Consider the following 26,805-nt stretch of genomic DNA (forward strand, 5'->3'; position numbering starts at 1 on the left):
TCATGGTGCTACGTAGCAGACAACTGATTCAACTTCATCGTATCAGGAATATCAGAGCCCATAGGGTGCTGGGCAGGAGGCCTTACCCACCTCGGGTATATCGAGACAGGCGTTCGTATCTCCACCTGAGTGATGCAGACTGTGCCAGAAGGCTGCGTTTCTGCAAAGAAGTTGTAAGTGAGATCTGTGAGCTGGTCAAAGCAGAGCTGCAACCTAGAAGCATCAGGAGGATTGCTTCGTCAGTTGAAGTGAAGGTTACAGCTGCACTTTTATTCTATGTCTCCGGATCGTTTCAAGCTACAACTGGGGATGTGCGCGCCATCTCTCAACATGCAACACATGTCTCCATTCGCCAGGTCACGGCTGCACTGTACGCGTGTAGGAATGACTTCATAAAGTTCCCCATGACCGCCCAAACAATCCATGCGGGAGGTCGAGGAGGTGTCGGAGAGGTGGAGCAGCAGAGTCAGGAGGCCTACAAAAGGCCCATCAGTTGGGAGGCGCCAACGGGAGGTCGAGGAGGCGTCGGAGAGGCGGAGCAGCAGAGTTGGGAGGCCTACCGGTGCAGCTGCAGCAGGGAGGCAAAAAAAGTAGAAAGAAATCAAAAGGTAACGTCACAGCCAAGGGGGTAAGTGATTGGCTGGTGATTGGTAAGTAGTTTTTCTTTTTTCTTTTCTATATCAGTAAGTAACCTTTAGCATTGTTGTTGCCAAATTAAGTTTATCTAGGGGTTAAGACATGGCAGGAGAGCTCGGACACATGTTATGCTCCTCCTGTACTATGTGGGAAGTCAGGGACGCTTCCAGTGTCTCTGACAACTACGTGTGCAGGAAGTGTATCCGCCTGCAGCTCCTGACAGACCGCATTGCGGCACTGGAGCTGCGGGTGGATTTACTCTGGAGCATCCACGATGCTGAGAATGACGTGAATAGCACGTTTAGCGAGTTGGTCTTACCGCAGGTAAAGGGTACACAGCCAAATAGGAAATGGGTGACCAACAGGAAGAGCAGTGCAAGGAAGGTAGTGCAGGGGTCCCCTGCGGTCATCCCCCTGGAAAACAGATACACCGCTTTGGGTACTGTTGAGGGGGATGACTCATCAGGGGAGAGCAGCAGCAGCCAAGTTCATGGCACCGTGGGTGGCTCTGCTGCACAAGAGGGCAGGAAAAAGAGTAGGAGAGCTATAGTGATAGGGGATTCAATTGTAAGGGGAATAGATAGGCGTTTCTGCGGCCACAACCGAGACTCCAGGATGGTATGTTGCCTCCCTGGTGCAAGGGTCAAGGATGTCTCGGAGCGGGTGCAGTACATTCTGAAAAGGGAGGGTGGACAGCCAGCTGTCCTGGTGCATATAGGTACCAACGATATAGGTAAAAAAACGGGATGAGGTCCTACGAGACGAATTTAGGGAACTAGGAGCTAAATTAAAAAGTAGGACCTCAAAAGTAGTAACCTCAGGATTGCTACCAGTGCCACGTGCTAGTCAGAGTAGGAATCGCAGGATAGCTCAGATGAATACGTGGCTTGAGGAGTGGTGCAGAAGGGAGGGATTCAAATTCCTGGGATATTGGAACCGGTTCTGGGGTAGGTGGGACCAGTACAAACCGGACGGTCTGCACCTGGGCAGAACAGGAACCAATGTCCTAGTGGGAGTGCTTGCTAGTGCTGTTGGGGAGGAGTTAAACTAACATGGCAGGGGGATGGGAACCTATGCAGGGAGACAGAGGGAAATAAAATGGAGGCAGAAGCAAAAGATAGAAAGGAGAATAGTAAAAGTGGAGGGCAGAGAAACCCAGGGCAAAAAACAAAAAGGGCCACATTACAGCAAAATTCTAAAGGGGCATAATGTGTTAAAAAGACAAGCCTGAAGGCTCTGTGCCTCAATGCGAGGAGTATTCGGAATAAGGTGGACGAATTAACTGCGCAGATAGCAGTTAACGGATATGATGTAATTGGCATCATGGAGACATGGCTTCAGGGTGACCAAGGCTGGGAACTCAACATCCAGGGGTATTCAACATTTAGGAAGGATAGACAGAGAGGAAAAGGAGGCGGGGTGGCGTTGCTGGTTAAAGAGGAAATTAATGCAATAGCAAGGAGGGATATTAGCCTGGATGATGTGGAATCGGTATGGGTGGAGCTGCGGAATACCAAAGGGCAGAAAATGCTAGTGGGAGTTGTATACAGATCACCAAACAGTAGAAGTGAGGTTGGGGACAGCATCAAACAAGAAATAAGGGATGTATGCAATAAAGGTGCAGCAGTTATCATGGGCGACTTTAATCTACATATTGATTGGGCTAACCAAAGTGGTAGCAATGCGGTGGAGGAGGATTTCCTGGAGTGTATTAGGGATCGTGTTCCAGACCAATATGTCGAGGAACCAACGAGAGAGCTGGCCATCCTAGACTGGGTGATGTGTAATGAGAAGGGACTAATTAGCAACCTTGTTGTGTGAGGCCCCTTGGGGAAGAATGACCATAATAGGGTAGAATTCTTTATTAAGATGGAGAGTGACACATATATTCGGAAATTAGGGTCCTGAACTTAAGGAAAGGTAACTTCGACGGTATGAGGTGTGAATTGGCTAGAATAGACTGGCAAAGGATACTTAAAGGGTTGACGGTGGATAAACAATGGCAAACATTTAAAGATCACATGGATGAACTTCAGCAATTGTACATCCCTGTCTGGAGTAAAAATAAAATGGGGAAGATGGCTCAATCATAGCTAACAAGGGAAATTAAGGATAGTGTTAAAACCAAGGAAGAGGCATATAAATTGGCTAGAAAAAGCAACAAACCTGAGTACTGGGAGAAATTTAGAATTCATCAGAGGAGGACTAAGGGTTTAATTAAGAGGGGGAAAATAGAGTAGAGAGGAAGCTTGCAGGGAACATAAAAACTGACTGCAAAAGCTTCTATAAATATGTGAAGAGAAAAAGATTAGTGAAGACAAACGTAGGTCCCTTGCAGTCGGATTCAGGTGAATTTATAATGGGGAACAAAGAAATGGCAGACCAATTGAACAAATACTTTGGTTCTGTCTTCACGAAGGAAGACACAAGTAACCTTCTGAATGTACGAGGGGACAGTGGGTCTAGTGAGAAGGAGGAACTAAAGGATATCCTTATTAGGCGGGAAATTGTGTTGGGGAAATTGATGGGATTGAAGGCCGATAAATCCCCGGTGCCTGATAGTCTGCATCCCAGAGTACTTAAGGAAGTGGCCCTAGAAATAGTGGATGAATTGGCGATCATTTTCCAACAGTCTATCGACTCTGGATCAGTTCCTATGGACTGGAGGGTATCTAATGTAACACCACTTTTTAAAAAAGGAGGGAGAGAGAAAACAGGTAATTATAGACCAGTTAGCCTGACATCAGTAGTGGGGAAAATGTTAGAATCAATCATTAAGGATGAAATAGCAGCGCATTTGGAAAGCAGTGACAGGATCAGTCCAAGTCAGCATGGATTTATGAAAGGGAAATCATGCTTGATGAATCTTCTGGAATTTTTGAGGGTGTAACTAGCAGAGTGGACAAGGGAGAACCAGTGGATGTGGTGTATTTGGATTTTTAAAAGGCTTTTGACAGGGTTCCGCACAAGAGATTGGTGTGCAAAATCAAAGAACATGGTATTGGGGGTAATGTACTGACGTGGATAGAGAACTCGTTGGCAGACAGGAAGCAGAGAGTCGGGATAAACGGGTCCTTTTCAGTGACTAGTGTAAAGCCGCAGGGCTCAGTGCTGGGACCCCAGCTTTTTTTAATATACATTAACGATTTAGATGAAGGAATTGAGTGGTAATATCTCCAAGTTTGCAGATGACACTAAACTGGGTGGCGGTGTGAGCTGTGAGGAGGACGCTAAGAGGCTGCGGGGTGACTTGGACAGGTTAAGTGAGAGGGCAAATGCATGGCAGATGCAGTATAATGTGAATAAATGTGAGGTTATACATTTTGGGGGAAAAAACACGAAGGCAGAATATTATCTGAATGGCGGCAGATTAGGAAAAGGGGAGGTGCAACGAGACCTGGTGTCATGGTTCATCAATCATCGAAAGTTGGCATGTAGGTACAGCAGGTGGTGAAGGCGGCAAATGGTATGTTGGCCTTCGTAGCTCGGGGATTTGAGTATCGGAGCAGGGAGGTCTTACTGCAGTTGTAAGGGCCTTGGTGAGGCCTCACCTGGAATATTGTGTTCAGTTTTGGTCTCCTAATCTGAGGAAGGACGTTCTTGCTATTGAGGGAGTGCAGCAAAAGTTCACCACACTGTTTCCAGGGATGGCTGGACTGAAATATGAGGAGAGACTGGATCAACTGGGCCTTTATTCACTGGAGTTTAGAAGGATGAGAGGGTATCTCATAGAAACATGCAAGATTCTGACAGGACTGCACAGGTTAGATGCGGGAAGAATGTTCCCGATGTTGGGGAAGTCCAGAACCAGGGGACATAGTCTTAGGATAAGAGGTAGGCCATTTAGGACTGAGATGAGGAGAAACTTCTTCACTCAGAGAGTTGTTAACCTGTGGAATTCCCTGCCGCAGGGAGTTGTTGATGCCAGTTCATTGGATATATTCAAGAGGGAGTTAGATATGGCCCTTACGGCTAAAGAGATCAAGGGGTATGGAGAGAAAGCAGGAAAGGGGTACTGAGGGAATGATTAGCCATGATCTTATTCAATGGCGGTGCAGGCTCGAAGGGCCGAATGACCTACTCCTGCACCTACTTTCTATGTTTCTATGACAGGGCTGTGGGCTTCTGCAGGATTGCTAGCTTCCCAAAGGTACTGGGCTGCATTGATTGTACCCATATCGCCTTGCGAGCATCCTTAAAGGATTCCGAGATGTACAGGAACAGAAAAGGCTTACACTTCATTAATGCGCAACTCGTGTGTGACAACATGCATATCATGTCAGTCAATTCAAGATACCCTGGCAGCACCCATGATGTGTTCATCCTACACGACAGCGTTATATCTACCATGCTTCAGCAGCAGCCAGAAGGGCAGAGCTGGCTACTGGGAGACAAAGGGCAGAGCCGGCTACTGGGAGACAAAGGGTACGGCCTTGCCAACTGGCTCATGACGCCCCTACGTAACCCGGACGGAAGCTGACCGTCAATACATTGCGACGTGCAGCATCATTGAGAGGACCATTGGCATCTTGAAACAGCGTTTCTGATGCCTGAACCATTCCGGAGGCTACTTGCTGTACTCCCCTGAGATTTTCGGTCAGTTCACTGTTGTGTGCTGCATGCTGCATAACTTAGCCATCATGAGGCAGCAGCAGCTGGTAGTGGAAGACCCACCTGCGGTCAGAGTGGCTGATGATAATGATGTGGAAGATGCAGGTGACGAGCAGGAGGAGGACGACGAGGATGAGGAAGCCATGCAAGTGCCCGAGGCCAGAGCACAACGGCGGAGAAGAGCGGGCCATTGTGCCCCTTTAACGATTGCTCGAGCCTTGCACCAGCAGCTCATCCATGAACGCTTTACTGATGACTGAAGGCTCAGTGTCAACTATTCCACATGGACATGTTTACTGTTTGGAGCTATTCTATAATGTTGTGTTGTGTTTGCCCCTCCGTTGGCCTCCATAAAATGGGACTGCACATGATCTTCATAGGCAGCTTGTCTGTTCTCTGGAAAGGTCCTTGGGCACACTGGACACTTGTAAACAAAGTGCTTCAGAACGTGCTGCTCGAAATCAAAGTGCTCCAGGTTGAGCTGGACAACGACCTCACACACTGGGCACTTTTGGCTGTCAATGCTCTCCTCTTTGGTGTCCCGTGAATTCGCCAGTTTTAATGTAAAACATATTTTATTCAAAAGTTTACAATGTACTTAACTTAACTTTAATAAAATTATTCTTGTATCAAACTTTACTTTAAGATCACTTATAAACCTGTAAATTTACAAAACTTACAAAAAAACTTTTAATTTGATTAAGTTACAACAGTAACAATAATAACAACAGCAGTAAAGAAAGTCTGCACCCATCTCTCATCCCCCGTATTCTAAGGCATCCCGCTGCACTTGGGCTTGGACACCCCACCACTCCTGCCCGCAGGCGGTGATGCAGTGTTTCTGGGCTTGGTGCCAAGCTTATTCTTTCTAACATCTCGGGTGCTGCGCACCTCTTGAGGGTAGGGGGTGTCGGCGTCAGGCGGCAAGTTGGAGGGCTCTTCAGAGGCTGGTGTGGGGATTGCAGTTGATTCTGTCAATGGACACGGGGTCTAGGCGTGTTCCCTTATTGCAGCAGCTAACTCCAACATGCCGTCCCTCATGCGCCCTGACAGTGTCTCAACGACCTGCAACATTCCCTCCCTGATGGTCAGTGACGTGGTTTGCAATACCTCTGACATTCCCTCCCTCATGGCCACCGTTCCCTCACTAACGGTCCCGGATATCGTTTCCATTTCTCGTGTCATTGCTGTTACTTCTCCCGACAGTCCTGCTACCTCATCACTCACACCACTGATGGTGTCCAGGAGTGATCGGGTAAGGTCAATGCTCTCCGCACTCAATTACATCATCTGAACCACATCTGTTAAATCCTGCACCTCAGGAGAGCGCGGTCGAGCTCTCCTTCCATTCCTCCCTGTGGGTGTGGCTCGCACCCCAACACTGGAACCACAGCATGGGACGGTGGGGCCCTGGGTGTGCCTCGCTGCACCACACCACTGGGACCGCAGCCTGGGACGGTGGGGCCCTGGGTGTGCCTCGCTGCACCACACCACTGGGACCGCAGCCTGGGATGGTGGGCCCTGGGTGTTCCTCGCTGCACCCCACCACTATGGCCCGCATACTCAGAAGGTGTGAATCCATGGAATGTCCCACCAATACTCAAACCACTAGTCATGGAAGGGCGGCACCTCCTCCAAAGTCAGTACAACAGTGGGAGCTTCATCCAGCTCCATCCCATCCCCCTCACCCCCATGGATGGATTGGAAGATATTCTCCTCTTCAAGCTCATCCACGTCTGAATCTTCTTCTGCATCGTCAGGGTTGGCCTCAAGTTCTGTAAAATGTAACAGAACAGTCAAATGGTTAGCAGCAGAGGAAGGGGCAGGGTGGGTGGCATGAGAAGGCTCACACATTGCAGGCCAGGCAGCAGGCTGATTTGAAGGGCCACGATGAATTTGCAGGACTTAACCCTCTCCCTTTAGTGCGGGACCAGCTTGTGCAGTACTGATTGCTTTTTCCCCGGACAGGACCCATCAGAGCAGCGACCCTCTCTTCCAAGGGTGTCAGCTGGTGAAGATTTGTCGGGCCTCCTCCTGTTCAAGTTCTTTCCCTTTTATTATGTGCCACCTTCCTCTGCAAAGATGAAAATGCAACTTTTTAAAGAGAGGGTGTCTTTCTGCTTGGTGCGACATATACAGCTGGTCACATTTACAATTGCAATTCCATTGAATAAATTAAAGTATTACTTACACTAACTACTTGACCAAGATTCTGCCATTCTTTTTACACTAGCCTCCAGATCTTGTGGTGGTCATCACTGCACAGTAATATTATACAATTTGGTTCCAGCGTTTCTTCATTTCTTCATTTCTTTGCGTGGAACTTTTATGTAACCTCTGCTGGTGTCCAGCTCCTGCCATCTGTTCTCAATCACTGTAACTCTTGCCTCCACTTCTTCCTGTAAGAAATTCTTGGTCCTTGCACTGCGTTGCATCTTGTATTGCTGCAGCTGCTATTTTCCCAATGCTCTCACACAGCACGCCTCACACACACAACTGGCTCTTTAAAAATGGCCGATTGCCAAATCCGAGCTGTACTGAGCATGCATATCCATTGGAACGATTTCAAAAATGTAACTTTTTCCCCCTGCGCATGCGCAGAAGGTGCAGTTTTATTTTTCGGCGCAGACAGCAGGCTCCGCCCCCCCCCCCCCCCCGGGGCAACTAGACACGCTGTGTGGCGCCAAATTTGAATTATACATCAGGGAAACTTTGGCAAAATATTTCTGCCGCATTTCTGGCCTAGAAAAACGGGTGTAACTCTGGCAATACACCAGAAAACGGCTTGGGCAAAATTGAGCCCATAGACTGTATTGGGCCACTGAAGGGTGTATAAGGACAGGTTACAAATGACTCTGAGTATAGAGGAAATACTTAGAGTACTTTGCATCAATATTCACCCTTGAAGATGATGCTTGAATATTAGAATTTAATAATACTAGTTTTATCAGTAACATTATCATAGATAAGCATATTGTTTTAGAAAGAATTAAGAACTTAAAAATAGATAGAGCAGTAACCAGATGATATCCACCATAGGATCCTCCGGGAGATGCGACATGTAGAAACATAGAAATTTACAGCGCAGAAGGCGGCCATTTCGGCCCATCGTGTCCATACCGGCCGACAAAGAGCCACACGGCCCTCGGTCAGCAGCCCTGAAGGTTACATATAAACCTATGAACAATGAACAATGGCAGACAGGTAAAGAGCATCCGGCATGTGCTGTGCGAACTCTTGGCCTGTATGTTTAATAGCTCACTGCACTCAGAATGGTTCCTACAGATTGGAAGGAGGCTAATGTAGTCCCAATTTTTAAAAAAGGTGGCAAGGCAGACCCGGGTAACTATAGGCACATCAGTTTAACATCAGTAATAGGTGAAATGCTTGAAAGAATCATAAGGGATGCAATATATGAATACTTGGCTTGGGAGAGACATATTAAGGATACCCAACATGGCTTCATAAAAAAAAGAGATCATGTCTCACAAATCTAATTGTATTTTTTGAAAACGTAGGTTGAAAAGCAGGAATAGGCAATTTGGTCCCTCGAGCATGGCTGATCTGATCTTGGCCTCAACTCCACTTCCCCGCCCGCTCCCCATAATCCTTGACTCCCATATCATTCAAAAATCTGTCCAGCTCCACCTTTGAATATATTCAATGACCCAGCCTCCACAGCTCTCTGGGGTATCGAATTCCAAAAGTTCACCACCCTCTGAGCGAAGAAATTCCTCCTCATCTCCGTTTTAAATGGGCGACTCCTTATTCTGAAACTATGCCCCCTAGTTCTAGATTCCCCCACAAGGGAAAACATCCTCTCTGCATCCACCCTGTCAAGCCCCCTCAGAATCTTATACGTTTCAATAAGATCATCTCTCATTCTTCTAAACTCCAATGAGTATAGGCCCAACCTTTCTTTATGACAACCCCTTCATCTATATCCCTATCTATATCCCTTTGCAAATTCTTTGTATCCTCCTCACAACTTGCTTTCACACTTATCTTTGAATCATTAGCAAATTTGGCTACATTATACTCGGTCCCTTCATCCAAGTCATTAATACAGATTGTAAATAGTCAATGCCCCAGCACTGATCCTTGCGGCACCCCACTAGTTACAGTTTGCCAACTTGAAAATGACCCATTTATGTCTGTTTTCTGTTAGTTAGCCAATCCTCTATCCATGCTAATATATTACCCTCAACCCCGTGAGCTCTTATCTTGTGCAGTAACCTTTTATGTGGCATCTTATCGAATGCCTTCTGGAAATCCAAATACATGATATCTACTGATTCCCCTTTATCCACCCTGCTTGATACATCCTCAAAGAACTCCAGCAAATTTGACAAGCATGATTTCCCTTTCATAAAATTATGCTGACTCGGCTCGACTGCATTATGATTTTCTAAACGTCCTGCTACTGTTTCCTTAATAATGGACTCTGTTATTTTCCCAATGACGGATGTCAGGCTAACTGGTCTATAGTTTCCTGCTTTCTATCTCCCTCCTTTCTGAAATAGGAGAGTTACGTTTGCGGTTTTCCAATCCGCTGGGACCTCTCCAAAATCCAGGGAATTTTGGTAGATTACAACCAATGCATCCACTATCTCTGCAGCCACTTCTTTTAAGACCCTAGGATGCAGGCCATCAGGTCCAGGGGCCAAAATGGAGCAAATAGGGACCAAAATGGAGACCTACGCATGGAGGCAGAGGGCATAGCTGAGGTACTAAACGAGTACTTTGCATCTGCCTTTACCAAAGAAGATGATGCTGCCAAAGTCATAGTGAAAGAGGAGACAGCTGAGACACAAAGTCATAGTGAAAGAGGAGGTAGTTGAGATACTGGATGGAATACAAATTGATAAAGAGGAGGTACCAGAAAGGCAGGCTGTACTTAAAGTAGATAAGCCACCAGGACCAGATGGGATGCTTCCAAGTTAAAAATTGTGGAGGTACTGGTCATAATCTTCCGATCCTACTTGGATACGAGGGTGGTGCCAGAGGACTGGAGAATTGCAAATTTTACACCCTTGTTCAAAAAAGGGTACAAGGATAAATAAAGCAACTACAGGCCAGTCAGTTTAACCTCAGTAGTGGGGAAGTTTTTAGAAACAATCTGGGACAAAGTTAAAGGTCACTTAAGAAAAGTCAGTACACATTTCTGAAAGGCAAATTGTGTTTAACTAACTTGATTTAGGTTTTTGATCAGGTAACAGAGAGGGTTGATGAGGATAATGCAGTTGATGTGGTTGCCTGGACTTCCAAAAGGCATTTGATAAAGTGCTACACAATAGGCTTGCCAACAAAGTTGAAGCCCATGGAATAAAAGAGACAGTGGCAGCATGGATACAACATTTGCTAAGTGCCAGGAAACAGTATAGTGGTGGACAGTTGTTTTTCGGACTGGAGGAAGGTATACAGTGGTGTTCCCTCGGGGTCGGTACTGGGACCACGGCTTTTCTGGGTATATATCAATGACTTAAACTTGGTGTACGGGCAAATTTCAAAATCTGAAAATGACACAAAACTTGGAAGTATAAACATAGAAAATAGGTGCAGGAGTAGGCCATTCGGCCCTTCTAGCCTGCACCATCAATAGTGAACAGTAAGGAGGTTAGTGATAGACTTCAAGAGGACATAGACAGGCTGGTGGAATGGGCGAACATGTGGCAGATGACATTTAACGCATAAAAGTGCAAAGTGATACATTTTGGTTGGAACAACAAGGAGACGCAATGTAAACTAAAGGGTACAATTCTAAAGTGGTGCAGGAACAAAGAGACCTGAGAGTATGTGTGCACAAATTGTTGAAGGTGGCAAGGCAGGTTGAGAAAGCGGTTAAAAAAGCTTACGGGATCCTGGGCTTCATAAATAGATGTTTAATGTACAAATACAAGGAAGTTATGAAGAACCTTTATAAAATACTAGTTCGGCCTCAACTGGAGTATTGTGTCCAATTCTGGGCTCCGCACTTTAGGAAGGATGTGAAGGCCTTAGAGAGGGAGCAGAAAAGATTTACAAAAATAGTTCCAGGGATGAAGGACTTCAATTATGTGGATAGACTGGAGAAGCTGGAAATAGGGACCAAAATGCAGAGAAGGTTGAGGGGGGAATTTGATAAAGGTGTTTAAAATCATGAGGGATCCAGACAGGAGTAGATAGAGAGAAACTGTTCCCATTGGCGGAAGGGTCGAGATGTTACACAGCGAGTGGTTAGGATCTGGAATGCACGGCCTGAAAGGCTGGTGGAGGCAGATTCAATCACGGCTTTCAAAAGGGAATTGGATAAGTTCCTGAAGGAAAACATTTGCAGGCTACGGAGAAAGGGTGAAGGAGTGGGACTAGCTGAAATGCTCATGCAGAGAGCCACATGGGCTCAACGGGCCAAATGATTCTATGTGGGGTAACCATTTCTTGGAATTCCACCAACATATAATGTTCCTCAAGTTGAGGAATTTTGAGCTTGAGTTTGTTTGCCCTGGATGTTTAAACCGTCCAGGAAGTTCCACACCCAGCAAGATAGCATAAGACAGATCGCAACTGTTCTGGCATTATAACACTTTAAAATTTTACCTAAGTCATGCTACATATATTACATTAATATTTAAACAATAGTATAACTGAGTGGTGAGATGAAATATGTAAAATAACAACTTGTACCTGTATTTATATAGCGCCTTTAATGTAGTTAAACATCCCAAGGCGCTTCACAGGAGCGTTGTCCCTTGGCTTACCCCAATTTTAAGCAAACTTCCTCTACAATCTCTCCATTTACTTTATTACACACAGACCAGAGCTTTCACAGATTAAAATAACTAACATTTATTTAAAATCAGGTAGAGTTATAAATACAGAATAATAGATACACGACAGAATACAAGATGACTGGAATTTATAACCTATCACTAGCCCTTCTCCAGCTGCTGGAACTGTTTCTTTGAATTGGTGTGCAAAATTAAAGCACATGGTATTGGGGGTAACATACTGACGTGGATAGAGAACTGGTTGGCAGACAGGAAGCAGAGAGTCAGGATAAACGGGTCCTTTTCAGAATGGCAGGCGGTAACTAGTGGGGTGCCGCAGGGCTCAGTGTTGGGACTCCAGCTATTTACAATATACATTAATGATTTAGATGAAGGAATTGAGTGTAATATCTCCAAGTTTGCAGATGACACTAAGCTGGGCGGCGGTGTGAGCTGTGAGGAGGACGCTAAGAGGCTGCAGGGTGACTTAGACAGGTTAGGTGAGTGGGAAAATGCATGGCAGATGCAGTATAATGTGGATATATGTGAGGTTATCAACTTTGGTGGCAAAAACACGAAGGCAGAATATTATCTGAATGGCGGCAGATTAGGAAAAGGGGAGGTGCAACGAGACCTGGGTATCATGGTACATCAGTCATTGAAAGTTGGCATGCAGATACAGCAGGCGATGAAGGCGGCAAATGGTATGTTGGCCTTCATAGCTAGGGGATTTGAGTATAGGAGCAGGGAGGTCTTACTGCAGTTGTGCAGGGCCTTGGTGAGGCCTCACCTGGAATATTGTGTTCAGTTTTGGTCTCCTAATCTGAGGAAGGACGTTCTTGCTATTGAGGGAGTGCAGCGAAGGTTCACCAGACTGATTCCTGGGATGGCAGGACTGACATATGAGGAGAGACTGGATCGACTGGGCCTGTATTCACTGGAGTTTAGAAGGATGAGAGGGGATCTCATAGAAACATATAAAATTCTGACGGGACTGGACAGGTTAGATGCAGGAAGAATGTTCCCGATGTTGGAGAAGTCCAGAACCAGGGGACACAGTCTAAGGATAAGGGGTAAGCCATTTAGGACTGAGATGAGGAGAAACTTCTTCACTCAGACAGTTGTTAAGCTGTGGAATTCCCTACCGCAGAGAGTTATTGATGCCATATTCAAGAGGGAGTTAGATATGGCCCTTACGGCTAAAGGGATCAAGAGATATGAAGAGAAAGCAGGAAAGGGGTACTGAGGTGAATGATCAGCCATGATCTCATTGAATGGTGGTGTAGGCTCGAAGGGCCTGCACCTATTTTCTATGTTTCTATGAATTAAAATAATCACTTGAAATGTAATTGAGTCTTGAGGACAGGCATAGTGAATATTAACAATTCAAACTTCTTATACCCACTGGTAATAGTAAGTTGCTTTGAGACATATTTCACAATTAGACTTTCATATGGCATTCATAGACAAATTTACTGGAGTTCTTCGAGGATATAATGAGCAGGGTGGATGAGGGGGAACCAGTGGATGTGGTGTATTTGGATTTCCAGAAGGCATTTGATAAGGTGCCACATAAAAGGCTACTGCACAAAGAGTATATGTGGCACCTTATCGAGAGTAATATATTAGCATGGATTGAGGATGGGCTAACTAACAGAAAACAGAGAGTCGGGATAAACGGGTCATTTTCCGGTTGGCAAACAGTGACTGGTGGGGTGCCGCAGGGATCGGTGCTGGGGCCGCAACTATTTACAATCTATATTAATGACTTGGATGAAGGGACCGAGTGTAATGTAGCCAAGTTTGCTGATGATACAAAGATGGGTGGGAAAGCAAACTGTGAGGAGGACACAAAAATTCTGCAAAGGGATATAGACAGGCTAAGTGAGTGGGCAAACATTTGGCATATGTAGTATAATATGGGAAAATGTGAGGTTATCCACTTTGACAGAAAAAATAGAAAAGCAGATTATAATTTAAATGGAGAAAAATTACAAAGTGCTGCAGTACCGAGGGACCTGGGGGTCCTTGTGCATGAAACACAAAAAGTTAGTATGCAGGTACAGCAAGTAATCAGGAAGGCAAATGGAATGTTGGCCTTTATTGCAAGGGGGATGGAGTTTAAATGCAGAGAAGTCCTGCTACAACTGTACAGGTATTGGTGAAGCCACACCTAGAGTACTGCGTGCAGTTAGGGGGCTCAATTTTCCCCAAAGCTTTTTTTTGGTGTACTTGAAGAGTTACGCCTGTTTTTTGGGGGCCCAAGTACGACCAAAAAAAATGTTCCAAGTTTCCCCGTTTGATTTCTGCATTTTGGCACAGCCTAACCCTCTCCTTTAGTTTTGGGAGTGGAGCCTTGATCTGCGCCAAAAAGATCGGGTTGCCACAGTAACCAGGGACACAATGCGGGCTGAGGCTGCAAAGTGAAACATATAGCCAGCTCGCAACACATTAAAATACATTGCAGCAATTTATCTCCAATTATCAAAGCCCCCCCCCCCCCCCCGCCTCCCGATGCCAGTGCCGATCTTTGCCCTTATCCCACGCTGAAGGGCCTCCTGGTCTGCTCCCCCACTCCTAGCCCTGGCCAAAGTGCTTGGCGGTCCGCTCCCCCGCACGCCCCTAGCCCCAGTACCTTGCCGGTCCCACTTCCCCGCCTCTAGCCCTGGCCAAGTGGCCTCCCGGTCCACTCCCCCGCCCCTAGCCCAAGCCGAACAGTCTCCCAGTCCGGTCTGCTCCCCTGTCCCTATCCCAGGCCGATGGCCTCCTCCCTCCCGGTCCCCACACCTAACTATAGCCGAATAGCTTCCTTCCCCCCCCCCCCCGTCTCTCTTACCTCTCCTGCTGCTGCTGTCCGGGCATCTGTGCCGATAACCTTACTTGCGCCGATTTCCTTAACTCTCCAGAAGATTTTTCTGCAGAGGCCACATACGCTGGCCTAATAAGAACTGGAGTAACTCTCAGCTGGCAGATTACGCTCCCTTTGGCTGAAAAAAAAACGTACCTAAAAAAATCGTTGCTAACGGAGTGCAAATTGATCGGGGAAACTGTATTTTTTTTAAACTTAGGCCAAAAAAAGCGGCCTGCTCCAAAAGAACGCCGCAAATCAGTGGGGAAAATTGAGCCTTTGGTCTCCGTATTTAAGGAGTTGGAGTTCAGAAGAATGAGAGGTGATCTTATTGAAACATATAGATAATGAGAGGGCTGGATGTAGAGAGGATATTTCCACTCAAAGTAATCTAAAACTGGGGGGCATAGTCTCAGAATAAAAGGGCCACCCATTTAAATCTGAGACGAGGAGGAATTTCTTCTCTCAGAGGGTTGTAAATCTGTGGAATTCTCTGCCCCAGAGAGCTGTGGAGGCTGGGTCATTGAATATATTTAAGGCAGAGATGGACAGATTTTTGAGCGATAAGGGAATAAAGGGTTATGGGAATAAAGGGTTATGGGGAGCGGGCAGAAGTGCAGCTAAGTCTATGATCAGATCAGCCATTGAATGAAGGAGCAGGCTCGAGGGATCAAATGGCTTTCCCCTGCTCCTATTTATTGTGTTCTTGTGTAGTCGTCAGTCAAATATATACAGAGCTGTTGGCGGAACAGTCTTTCAAATCTAGCAAGAAATAAATCTGTAAATAGACTAGGCTTTCACTTCAGTTTCTTTGAATGAGGAAAGACATCTCAAATATATTTAAAATAAAAATACAATGATAAAACATTGTGTAGCTTGAAGATAATCCACTATTAGTTTCATCTATACCAATTTTAACAAAATCTCAATAAAGCTAGATTTGAATCTGATATTACACAAAGACAAACAACATACAGGGTCATTAACGTAATAAGATGTCCCAAGGCGCGTCACAGGAGTATTATAAGACAAAAAAAGTGACACTGAGCCACATAAGGAGAAATTAGAGCAGAAAACCAAAAGCTTGGTCAAAGAGGTAGGTTTTAAGGAGCATCTTAAAGAAAGAAAGAGAGTTAGAGAGGCGGAGAGGTTTAGGCAGGGAATTCCAGAGCTTGGGGCCTAAGCAGCTGAAGGCACGGCTACCGATGGTTGAGCGATTATAATCAGGGATGCCCAAGAGGTCAGAATTAGAGGGGCGCAGACCTGGCTGAAGGAGATTACAGAGATAGGGAGGGGCGAGGCCATGGAGGGATTTGAAATCGAGGTGTTGCTCAACCAGGAGTCAATGTAGGTCAGCGAGCATAGGGGTGATGGGTGAGCGGCACTTGGTGCGAGTTAGGACATGGAGAGCCGAGTTTTGGATGACCTCAAGTTTATGGAGGGTAGAATATGGAAGACCAGCCAGAAGTGCATTGGAATAGTCAAGTCTAGAGGTAACAAAGGCATGGATGAGGGTTTCAGCAGCAGACGAGCTGAGGCAGGGGCGGAGACGGGCGATGTTGCGGAGGTGGAAAAAGGCGGTCTTAGTGATAGCGCAGATATGTGATAGGAAGCTTATTTCAGGATTAAATATGACAGCAAGGTTCAGCCTCAGATAGATGCTAGGGAGAGGGGTGGAGTTAGTGGCGAGGGAACGCAGTATGTGGCGGGTACCAAAGACAATGGTTTCGATCTTCCCAGTATTTAAGTGGAGAAAATTTCTGTTCATCCAGTGCTGGATGTCGGCAAGCAGTTTGACAAGTTAGAGACTGTGGAGGGGTCGAAAGAAGTGGCGGTGAGGTAAAACTGGGTTTCGTCAGCATATATTGCACCTGATGTTGTGTTTTCGAATGATGTCGCCAAGGGGCAACATGTAGATGAGAACTAGGAGACGGCCAAGTATAGATCCTTGGGGGCACCAGAGATAACAGTGCAGGAGCAGGAAGAAAAGCCATTGCAGGTGATTTTCTGGTTATGACTGGATAGGTAAGAATGGAACCAGGTGAATGAAGTTCCACTTAGGTGGACGATGGAGAAGGCTGCAGGAGAATGACGTGCTCAACCATGTCAAAGGCTGCAGACAGGTCGAGGAAGGAGAGAAACAATTCCCCTTTCTCAATTAAATAGATCGGACCAATTTATATAGACTATCCCATTAGCACCTGCAAAATATTGATACTTAGCTCGAACTAACTAAGCTAGTATCTTTGCAATAAAGAGAATACAGGTGCCTGCTTTTAGACTTTTTTCAGCAGTTTTTGCGTATGCTTAAACAGTACAAAACATAATTTATGACAAGTGCACAAGGCATTACTGACTTGTGTGTGCAATACCCACAGAACATATACTGTACCATCTCAATTAGAAACAGGAGTCTTAACTAAAGATAATATATAGTGACAGATGTAATTCATACTTACTATTAAGCAGTTTTCCATCAGCTACTCCAATTAACAAACGTTTTTCTGTTAGCAGGCATGACATACTGAGTAGGATCTTGTGAGCAGTATGGAGCTTGTCGAAGGTTCCACCTAACACAACATCGCTGTAACTCGGAATATTTTCATACAAACTGGAATCCTCCATGTAAGGACAGGAGATGCTCTCCGTACCATCTATCCCAGGTGGTAAAAAAATGGCCCTCAAATTAGGTTTGCATGTGTAACAGCCAAGAGTATATTTTTCCAAGCACTGCATAACTAGATTGGATTGGTTTAAATCTGTGATCCGGTAGTCTGTTAAGACCACCTCTGGTGGTTCAGACAACATTTGAACTGATGAAAATGGCTGCTGAGCTGAACTGTGATTTTTAATATTTGAGAGAACTACCCTGACGTCCAGGTGACTGCACACATTAGAACTTTTTGTGTAAAGGTTAGATAGCAGTTGGGACACCTCACGGTTTGCCGGTATGCATGCTGGTTTGGGTTGAATGTAATTGCCTGTAAATGCCAACCCTGGATGCAAATGAACATATAAAATATCCTTCACTATTTTAGCAGTTGCTGCCAAAACTGGAGCAATGCGTAATGGAATAAGGGAAAGTGGAGATGTCAAAACAAGAATACCCGTACGAAACATGACCATCACTTCTGTATGCTACCCTGAAAGGAAAAGGCAAAAAGTCACAATTAGTTTTGCGGTCTAACAAATTTATTATTCATTCCTTCTCAGACTGTGGTTGTCGCTGGAAAGGACGGCATTTATTGCCCATCCCTAGCTGCCCTCAGAAGGTGGCCTTAAGGGCCTTCTTGAGCCACTGGTAGCGGGTTTGATACTGTTGGTGTGGGACTGTAGTCACATATAGGCCAGACCTGGTAAGGACGCAGGTTTCACCCCGAAGGGACACCTGAGAACCAGTTGGGTTTTTATAACAATCAAACAGCTTCATGGTCACTTTTTGTGATACCAGCGTTTTTGTTCCAGACTTTAAAAAAAAACTGAATTCAAATTCTAAAACTTAATGACTTGGACTTGGGTGCACAGGGCACAATTGCAAAATGTGAAGATGTCACAAAATTTGGGAATCAAAAAGACATAAACCGGCTGGTGGAATGGGCGGACACGTGTCAGATAAAATTTAACGCAGGAAAGTGCAAAGTGATACATTTTGGTCGGAAGAACGAGGAGAGGCAATATAAACTAACGGGTACAATCCTAAAGGGGGTGCAGGAACAGAGCGACCTGGGGGTATATGGGCACAAATCATTGAAGGTGGCAGGGCAGGTTGAGAAATCAGTTATAAATGCTTGTGGGATCCTGGGCTTCATGAATAGAGGCATAGAATACAAAAGTAAGGAAGTTATGATGAACCTGTATAAAACACTGGTTCGGCCACAACTGGAGTAATGTGTCCAATTCTGGGCACCGCACTTTAGGAAGGATGGGAAGCCCTTTAGAGTGGGTGTTGAAAAGATTTACGAAAATGGTTCCAGGGATGAGGAACTTCAGTTACCTGGATAGACTGGAGAAGCTGGGGTTGTTCTCCTGAGAGCAGAGAAGGTTAAGAGGAGATTTGATAGAGTGTTCAAAATCATGATGGGTGTAGACAGGTGTAGATAAAAAGAAACTAAAGTGTAGACAGAGGAACCAGTAGAACATAAGAAATAGGAGCAGGAGTCGGCCATTTGACCCCTCAAGCCTGCTCCGCCATTCAATAAGATCAAGGCTGATCTGATCCTGGCCTCAACTCCATTTCCCTGCCTGCTCCCCATAACCCTGGACTCCCTCATCATTCAGAAATCTGTCTATCTCCACCTTAAATATATTCAAAGACCCAGCCTCCACAGCTCTCTGGGGGTAGAGAATTCCAAAGATTCACGACCCTCAGAGAAGAAATTCCTCCACATATCCGTTTTAAATGGGTGGCCCCTTATTCTGAAACTATGCCCCCTAGATCTAGATTCCCCCACGAGGGGAAACATCCACTCTGCATCGACCCTGTCAAGCCCCCTCAGAATCTTATATGTTTCAATAAGATCACCCTCAGTCTTCTAAACTCCAATGGGTATAGGCCCAACCTGCTCAATCTTTTTTCATAAGACAACCCCTTCATCTCAGGAATCAACCTCCTGAACTGCCTCCAATGCAAGTATATCCTTCCTTAAATAAGGAGACCTAAACTGTACGCAGTACTCCAGGTGTGGTCTCACCAATACCCTGTACAGTTGTAGCAGGACTTCTCTACTTTTATACTCTATTCCCCCTTGCAATAAAGGCCAACATTCCATTTGCCTTCCTGATTACTTGCTGTACCTGCATATCAACATCTTGCGTTTTATGTACATGGACCCCCAGGTCCCTCTGTACTGCAGCATTTTGTAATTGCTCCCCATTTAAATAATAATTTGCTTTTTTATTTTTCCTACCAAAGTGGATAATCTCTCATTTTTCCACATTATAGTCTATCTGCCAAATTTTTGTCCACTCACTGGGCTCAATTTTCCGGGTCATTTGCGCCGTTTTTTTGGCGCGCGACATTTTTTTCTGGCATAAGTATTTAATTCAAAGTTTCCCCCTGGAATCTGCGCCGGCGTAACTGCTTTAGTTACAATTTTTCTAGGTTAGCTTTTTTTGACGTTTTGGCATTTCCTCATTTCTGCGCCAGTTTATCATTTTTCGCAGGTTGCCCAAAATTTTTTAATCCTACGTCGGCGTATCTGAAGCAGCGCACATTGAGAAATCGACGCAGAAAGACGCCATTGTTTTTCATCAGTTTTTGGAGGGAGTCAAGAACACTTGAAATATCCAGAATAAAGTTCAACGTTTTTTTACCTTTCAACGGAGTACATGGAAGTTTCTTGGATTTCTGAAGTTCATTTTATGTTTTAATCACGCCACCACCGAACATCTTCAAGCAGGATTGGAGGGCCATAGCGTCAGCCGTCAGAATCGGCCCCGCACCCGGACACAGGGGCTCGGCTGGAAAACAGGGGGGGGGGGGGGGGGGGGCGGGGGAAAGGTGCCGATCGGAAGGGATCTACACTGAGCCCGGGGAGGGAGGTGCCGATTGGAAGGGATCTACACTGAGCCCGGGGAGGGAGGTGCCGATTGGAAGGGATCTACACTGAGCCCGGGGAGGGAGGTGCCAATCGGAAGGGATCTACACTGAGCCCAGGGAGGGAGGTGCCGATCGGAAGGCTGCTGTATTAGGCACAAGACTGCAATGAGTTGGGGGGCAGGGAGAGAGAAGGGGAGAAGTCACAAGACTGCAATGAGTTGGGGGGGAGGAAGAGAAGTCACAAGACCTGGGTGTGGTCCATCCATACAAATCTTGGGGAGAACAAAGAACCTGTCCGACCTGCCTTCCTGCCATTTTGAGCTTCTTGCAAAGGTAAAATGTAACTATGAGGGCAATACTGACAATACAAGGGTGCGAGCCTTCTGCATTATGGTGCTATGAAGGAGACAAGATATCTGGGAGCACCCATGATGTGTTCATCCTACGTGAGAATGTTATATCTGCCATGTTTCAGCAGCAGCCAGAAGGACAGAGCTGGCTACTGGGAGACAAAGGGTCTCACCACCTGGCTCATGACACCCCTACGCGTAACCCGGACGGAAGCTGACCGTCAATACAACATGTGTTACATTGCGACGTGCAGCATCATTGAAAGGACGATTGGCATCTTGAAACAACGTTTCCGATGCCTGGACCTTTCCGGAGGCTATATGCAATACTCCCCTGAGATTGTCAGTCAGTTCACTGTTGTGTGCTGCACGCTGCTTAACTTAGTCATCATGAGGCAGCAGCAGTTGGGAGGTGTAGACCCACCTGCGGTCAGAGTGGCTGATGATAATGATGAGGAAGATGCAGAGGACGAGGAAGCAATGCAAGTAACTGAACCCGAAGCACGACGGCTCGAACATTGCGCCAGCAGCTCGTCCGTGAACGCTTTGCTGCCTGAAGGCTCAGCGACAACTAATCCACATGGACTATGTTTACTGTTTTGGACCTGTTCCTTAATGTTGTATTGTGTTACTGGAATAAATGATGGAAATGATTCTCGTTTACTTTAAAAGTGGTGTTAATAATCAAACAAATAATGGAAATGACTCAGTTTTATTGTAAAATATATTTTATTCAAAAGTTTAACAGTTCTTTGCACTTAACTTTAATAAAATTATTCTTGTATCAAACTTTAAAGTTATCAGTTACGATCACTTACAAACTTCTAAGATCACTTACTAACTTTTAAACTTGTAAATTTACATAACTTATACAAATCTTTTAATTTGAGAAGAGTTACAACAGTAATAATAACAGCAAAGAAAGACTGCACCCATCTCTCCTCCACCTTATTCTAAGACCGCCCGCCGTGCTTGTTCTTGGTGACTCCACCCTCCCTGCCTGCAGGCGGTGTCACAGTGTTTCTGGGGGTGGTACCAAGCTTATTCTTTCTAAGATCTCGGGTAGTGCACACCTGTTGAGGGGTGGGGGCGGCAATGTGGAGGGCCCGGCTTGGGGCTCTTCAGAGGCTGGTGTGGGAATTGGAGTGGGAGTGGCAGTTGATTCTGTCAACGGGTACAGGGTCTGGGCTGTTCCATTATTGCAGCAGCTAACTTCCAACATGCCGTCGCTCATGTTGTCTCAACAACCTGCAACATTCCCTCCCTTATGTTGAGCAAAACTGTCTCCACTACCTGTGACATTCCTGCCCTCATGTTCAGTGATCGTGTTTGCATCATCTCTGACATTCCCTCCCTTACGGTCACTGACATGGTTTCAGTTGACTGAGATATTCCCTCACACATGGTCCAGGACATCGATCCCATTTCTCATGAGATTGCTGTTACTTCTCCTGTCAGTCCCGCTACCTCATCACCCACCCCACTGATGGTGTCCAAGAGTGATTGCGTAAGATCAATGCTCTCTCCACTCATTGCCATCATTTAAGAACATAAGAAATAGGAGCAGGAGTAGGCCCTACGGCCCCTTGAGCCTGCTCCGCCATTCAATATGATCATGGCTGATCTGATCATGGACTCAGCTCCACTTCGCTGTCCGCTCCCCATAACCCTTTATTCCCTTATCGTTTAAGAAACTGTCCATCTCTGTGTCTTAAATTTATTCAATGTCCCAGCTTCCACAGCTCTCTGAGGCAGCGAACTCCAGATTTACAATCCTCCGAGAAGAAATTTCTCCTCATCTCAGTTTCAAATGGGCAGCCCCTTATTCCAAGATCATGCCCTCTAGTTCTAGTCTCCCCTATCAGTGGAAACATCTTCTCTGCATTACACCTTGTCAAGCCCCCTCATAATCTTATATGTTTCAATAAGATCACCTCTCATTCTTCTGAATTCCAATGATTTGAGGCCCAACCTACTCAACCTTTCCTCATGTCAAACCACTCATCTCTGGAATCAACCAAGTGGACCTTCTCTGAACTGTCTCCAAAGCAAGTATATCCTTTTGTAAATATGGAATCCAAAATTGCACGCAGTATTTCAGGTGTGGCCTCACCAATACCCTGTACAGCTGTAACAAGACTTTCCTGCTTTTATACTCCATCCCCTTTGAAATAAAGGTCAAGATTCCATTGGCCTTAATGATCACTTGCTGTACCTGCATACTATCCTTTTGTGTTTCATGCACAAGTACCCCCAGGTCCTGCTGTGCTGCAACACTTTGCAATCTTTCGCCATATAAATAATAACTTGCTCTTTGATTTTTTTCTGCCAAAGTGCATGACCTCGCACTTTCTAACATTATACTCCATCTGCCAAATTTTTGCCTACTCACTTAGCCTGTCTATGTCCTTTTGCAGATTTTGTGTGTCCTCCTCACACGTTACTTTTCCTCCCACCTTTGTATCGTCAGCAAACTTGGCTACGTTACACTAAGTCCCTTCTTCCAAGTCGTTAGTATAGATTGTAAATAGTTGGGGTCCCATCACTGATCCCTGCGGCACCCCACTAGTTGCTGGTTGCCAACCAGAGAATGAACCGTTTATCCCGACTCTCTGTTTTCTGCTAGTTAGCCAATCCTCTATCCATGTTAATATATTACCCCCAACTCCAACCACATCTCTTAGATCCTGCACCTCAGGAGAGCGTTATCGAGCTCTCCTTCCCCTCCTCCCCACGGGTGCGGCTCGCACCCCACCACTGGGACCCGCAGCCTCGGAAGGTGGGGCCCCGGATGTGCCTTGCTGCACCCCACTGAAATCCCCAACCTCGGACGGTGGGAAACCATGGAATGTCCCACCAACACTCAAACCACTAGTCAGGGACGGGGCTAGCAACTCAATGAGCGGCACCTGCACGTCCTCCAAAGTGAATACAAGATATGGGGCTTCATCCATCCCCTCCCAGTCACGCTCTTAGTCTGGAAGGTGGGATTGGAAGATGTTCTCTTCTTCAGGCTCATCCTCGTCTGAATAATCTTCTGCATCGTCAGGGTTGGCCTCCAAGTTCTGAAAAATATAACAGAATACAGACAAATGGTTAGCAGCACAGGAGGGGGCAGGGTGGGTGGGCTCACAGCGCAGGCAGCAAGCTGATTTGAAGGATCACGATAAACGATAGCACACTGCATCAACTGAAGCATAGCTGAGGGAGACATCCCCATGAACCGAAGCAGGGCTAGCCCGCGCAGTACTTAACATTTAGCAAAGCCAGACTGTGGAATTTGCAGGACTTACCCTCTCCCTTTAGTGTGGGCCCAGCTTGTGCAACGGTGGTTGTTTTTCTCCAGGCAGAACCCATCAAAGCAGCAACCCTCTCTTCCAAGGAGGTCAGTGGGTGCAGATTTGCCAGGCCTCCTCCTGTTCGAGTTCTTTCCCTTTTATTGTCACCTTCCTCTGCAAAGATGAAAATTGCAACTTTTTAGAGAGGGTGTCTTTCTGCTGGGTGCGACATATACAACTGGTCACATTTACAATTCCATTGAATAAATGAAAATATTACTAACACTAACTACTTGACCAAGGTCCTGCCAGTTCTTTTTACACTGGCCTCCAGATCTCGTGGTGGTCACCTTTGCGCAGTAATCTTTTGCAAATTGGTTCCAACGTTTCTTCATTTCTCTGAGTAGAACTTTTATGTGACCTCTGCTGCCATCTGTTCTCAATCACAGTAACTAGTGCCTCCACTTCATCCTGTAAGAAATTCTTGGTCCTTGCACCACGTTGCATCTTGTATTGCTGCAGCTGCTATTTTTCCAATGCTCTCACACAGCACTCAATGTTGTCACACACACAACTGACTCTTTAAAAATGGCCAATTGCCAACCCGGAGCTGTACATCACTTTTTTTCCGCGCATGCGCAGAAGGTGCGGCATTGTTTTTTCGGCGCAGACAGCAGGCTCTACCCCCCCGAGGCAACTGGAAACGCTGCACGGCACCAAATTTGAATTATACATCGGAGAAACTTTGGCAAAACATTTCTGCCGCATTTCTGGCCTAGAAAAACGGGCGTAACTTTGGCAATGCACCAGAAAATGGGTTTGGGCAAAATTGAGCCCACTGAGCCTATCTATATCCTTTTGCAGATTCTTTGCATCCTCCTCAAAACTTCCTTTCCCACCCATCAGCAAATTTGGCAACAGTAGATGTCGTGTATTTGAATTTCCAGAAGGCATTCAATAAGGTGCCACATAAAAGGTTACTGCACAAGAGCTCACGGGGCTGAGAGTAATATAGTAGCATGGATAAAGGATTGGCTAACGAACAGAAAACAGAGTCGGGATAAAGGGTCATTTTCAGGTTGGCAAATGATAACTAGTGGAGTGCCACAGGGATCAGTGCTGGGGCCTAATTATTTACAATCTATATTAATGACTTGGATGAGCAGACAGAGTGTATTGTAGCCAAATTTGTTGATATCAAGATAGGTGGGAAAGCAAGTTGTTGAGGAGTACATAAAGAATCTGCAATGGGATATAGATAGGCTAAGTGAGTGGGCAAAAATTTGGCAGATGAAATATAATGTGCGAAATTGTGAGATTATCCACTTTGGTAGGAAAAATAAATAAGCAAATTATTATTTAAATTGGGAGATTACAAAATGCTCTAGTACAGATGGATCTGGGGGTCCTTCTACATGAAACACAAGAAGTTAGTATACAGGTACAGCAAGTAATTAGGAAAGTAAATGGAATGTTGGCCTTTATTGCAAAAGGGATGGAGTATAAAAGTAAGGAAGTCCTGCTACAACTGTACAGGGCGCTGGTGAGACCACACCTAGAGTACTGCGTATAGTTTTGGTTTCTTTATTTAAGAAGGGATATACTTGCATTGGAGGCAGTTGAGAAGGTTCACGAGGTTGATACCCAAGATGAAGGTGTTATCATATGAAGAAAGGTTGAGCAGGTTAGGTCTGTATTCATTGGAGTTTAGAAGACTAAGAGGTGATCTTATTGAAATATATAGATTCTGAGGGAGCTTAACAGGGTAGATGCAGAGAGGAGGTTTCCTCTCATGGGGGAATCTAGAACTAGGGGGCATAGTTTCAGAATAAGGGGTTGCCCATTTAAAATGGAAATGAGAAGGAATTTCTTCTCTCAGAGGGTCATGAGTCTTTGGAATTCTCTGCCCCAGAGAGCTGTGGAGGCTGGGTCTTTGAATATATTTAAGGTGGCGATAAGACAGATTTTTGAGAGATAAGGTAGCACAGAAGTGGAGCGGAGTCCACGATCAGATCAGCCATGATCTTATTGAATGGCGGAGCAGGGTCGAGGGGCCAGATGGCCGACTCCTGCTCCTATTTCTTTATGTTCTTAACTGTTCCCATTGGCAGAGGGGTGGAGAACTAGAGGACACAGATTTAAGGTGATTGGCAAAAGAACCAAAGGCAACATGAGGAAAAACTTTATGGTCTGATATGCACTGCCTGAAAGGGTGGTGGAGGGCAGACTCAATTTTGGCTGTCAAAAGGGATTTGGCTAAGTACCTGAAGGAAAAAATGTTCAGGGCTGTGGGGAAAGGGCGGGGGAGTGGGACTAGCTGAAGTGCTGCTGCAGAGAGTCAGTACGGGCTCGACGGGCCGAATGGCCTCCTGCTCTGCTGTAACCGTTCTATGATTCTATGGCACTAAAGATTGATAGATTCCCAGGGACGGATAGTTTCCATCCCAGGATTTTAAAGGAAGTAGGTGAGCACATTGCAGATGCCCCAACTATAATCTTCAACGGTTCTCTCAATTCAAGAACTGTTCCTTTTGACTGGAAAATAACATATATCACTCCGCTATTTAAGAATATCAGGAGAGGGAAACCAGGGAATTATAGACCAGTTAGCCTAACATCTGTTGTCGAGAAATTGTGAGAGTTTATTAAGGATAGTGTGACTGAACACATCGAAAATGTTCAACTCATCAAAGAGAGCCAGCGTGGATTTCTGATAGGTAAGTCACGCCTGACAAACGCAATTGAATTTTTTGAGATGACGCCTAAAGTATTGGACTGGGGAATGTCTATGGATGTT

The 26,805-nt window shown here is 45.7% G+C and overlaps 1 protein-coding gene across 7 annotated transcripts in view; it reads right to left on the reverse strand.

The window, feature by feature from the left end:
* Positions 1-26,805, reverse strand: part of coasy (CoA synthase) — a 160,867-nt gene that overhangs the window by 84,423 nt on the left and 49,639 nt on the right. For 5 of the 7 annotated variants that reach the window (XM_070864659.1, XM_070864662.1, XM_070864664.1 and 2 more), the window contains exon 2: positions 17,301-17,984. In XM_070864659.1, the coding sequence (XP_070720760.1) occupies positions 17,301-17,967 (667 nt within the window). In that variant the 5' untranslated portion in view covers positions 17,968-17,984. Of the gene's footprint in view, positions 1-6,935; positions 7,163-17,300; positions 17,985-20,154; positions 20,315-26,805 lie in introns of those variants that run through there. The other 2 variants (XM_070864661.1, XM_070864665.1) reach the window with 2 other exon arrangements.

This window comes from Pristiophorus japonicus, chromosome 21 (genome assembly GCF_044704955.1).
Source record: "Pristiophorus japonicus isolate sPriJap1 chromosome 21, sPriJap1.hap1, whole genome shotgun sequence".
Taxonomy (NCBI): domain Eukaryota; kingdom Metazoa; phylum Chordata; class Chondrichthyes; family Pristiophoridae; genus Pristiophorus; species Pristiophorus japonicus.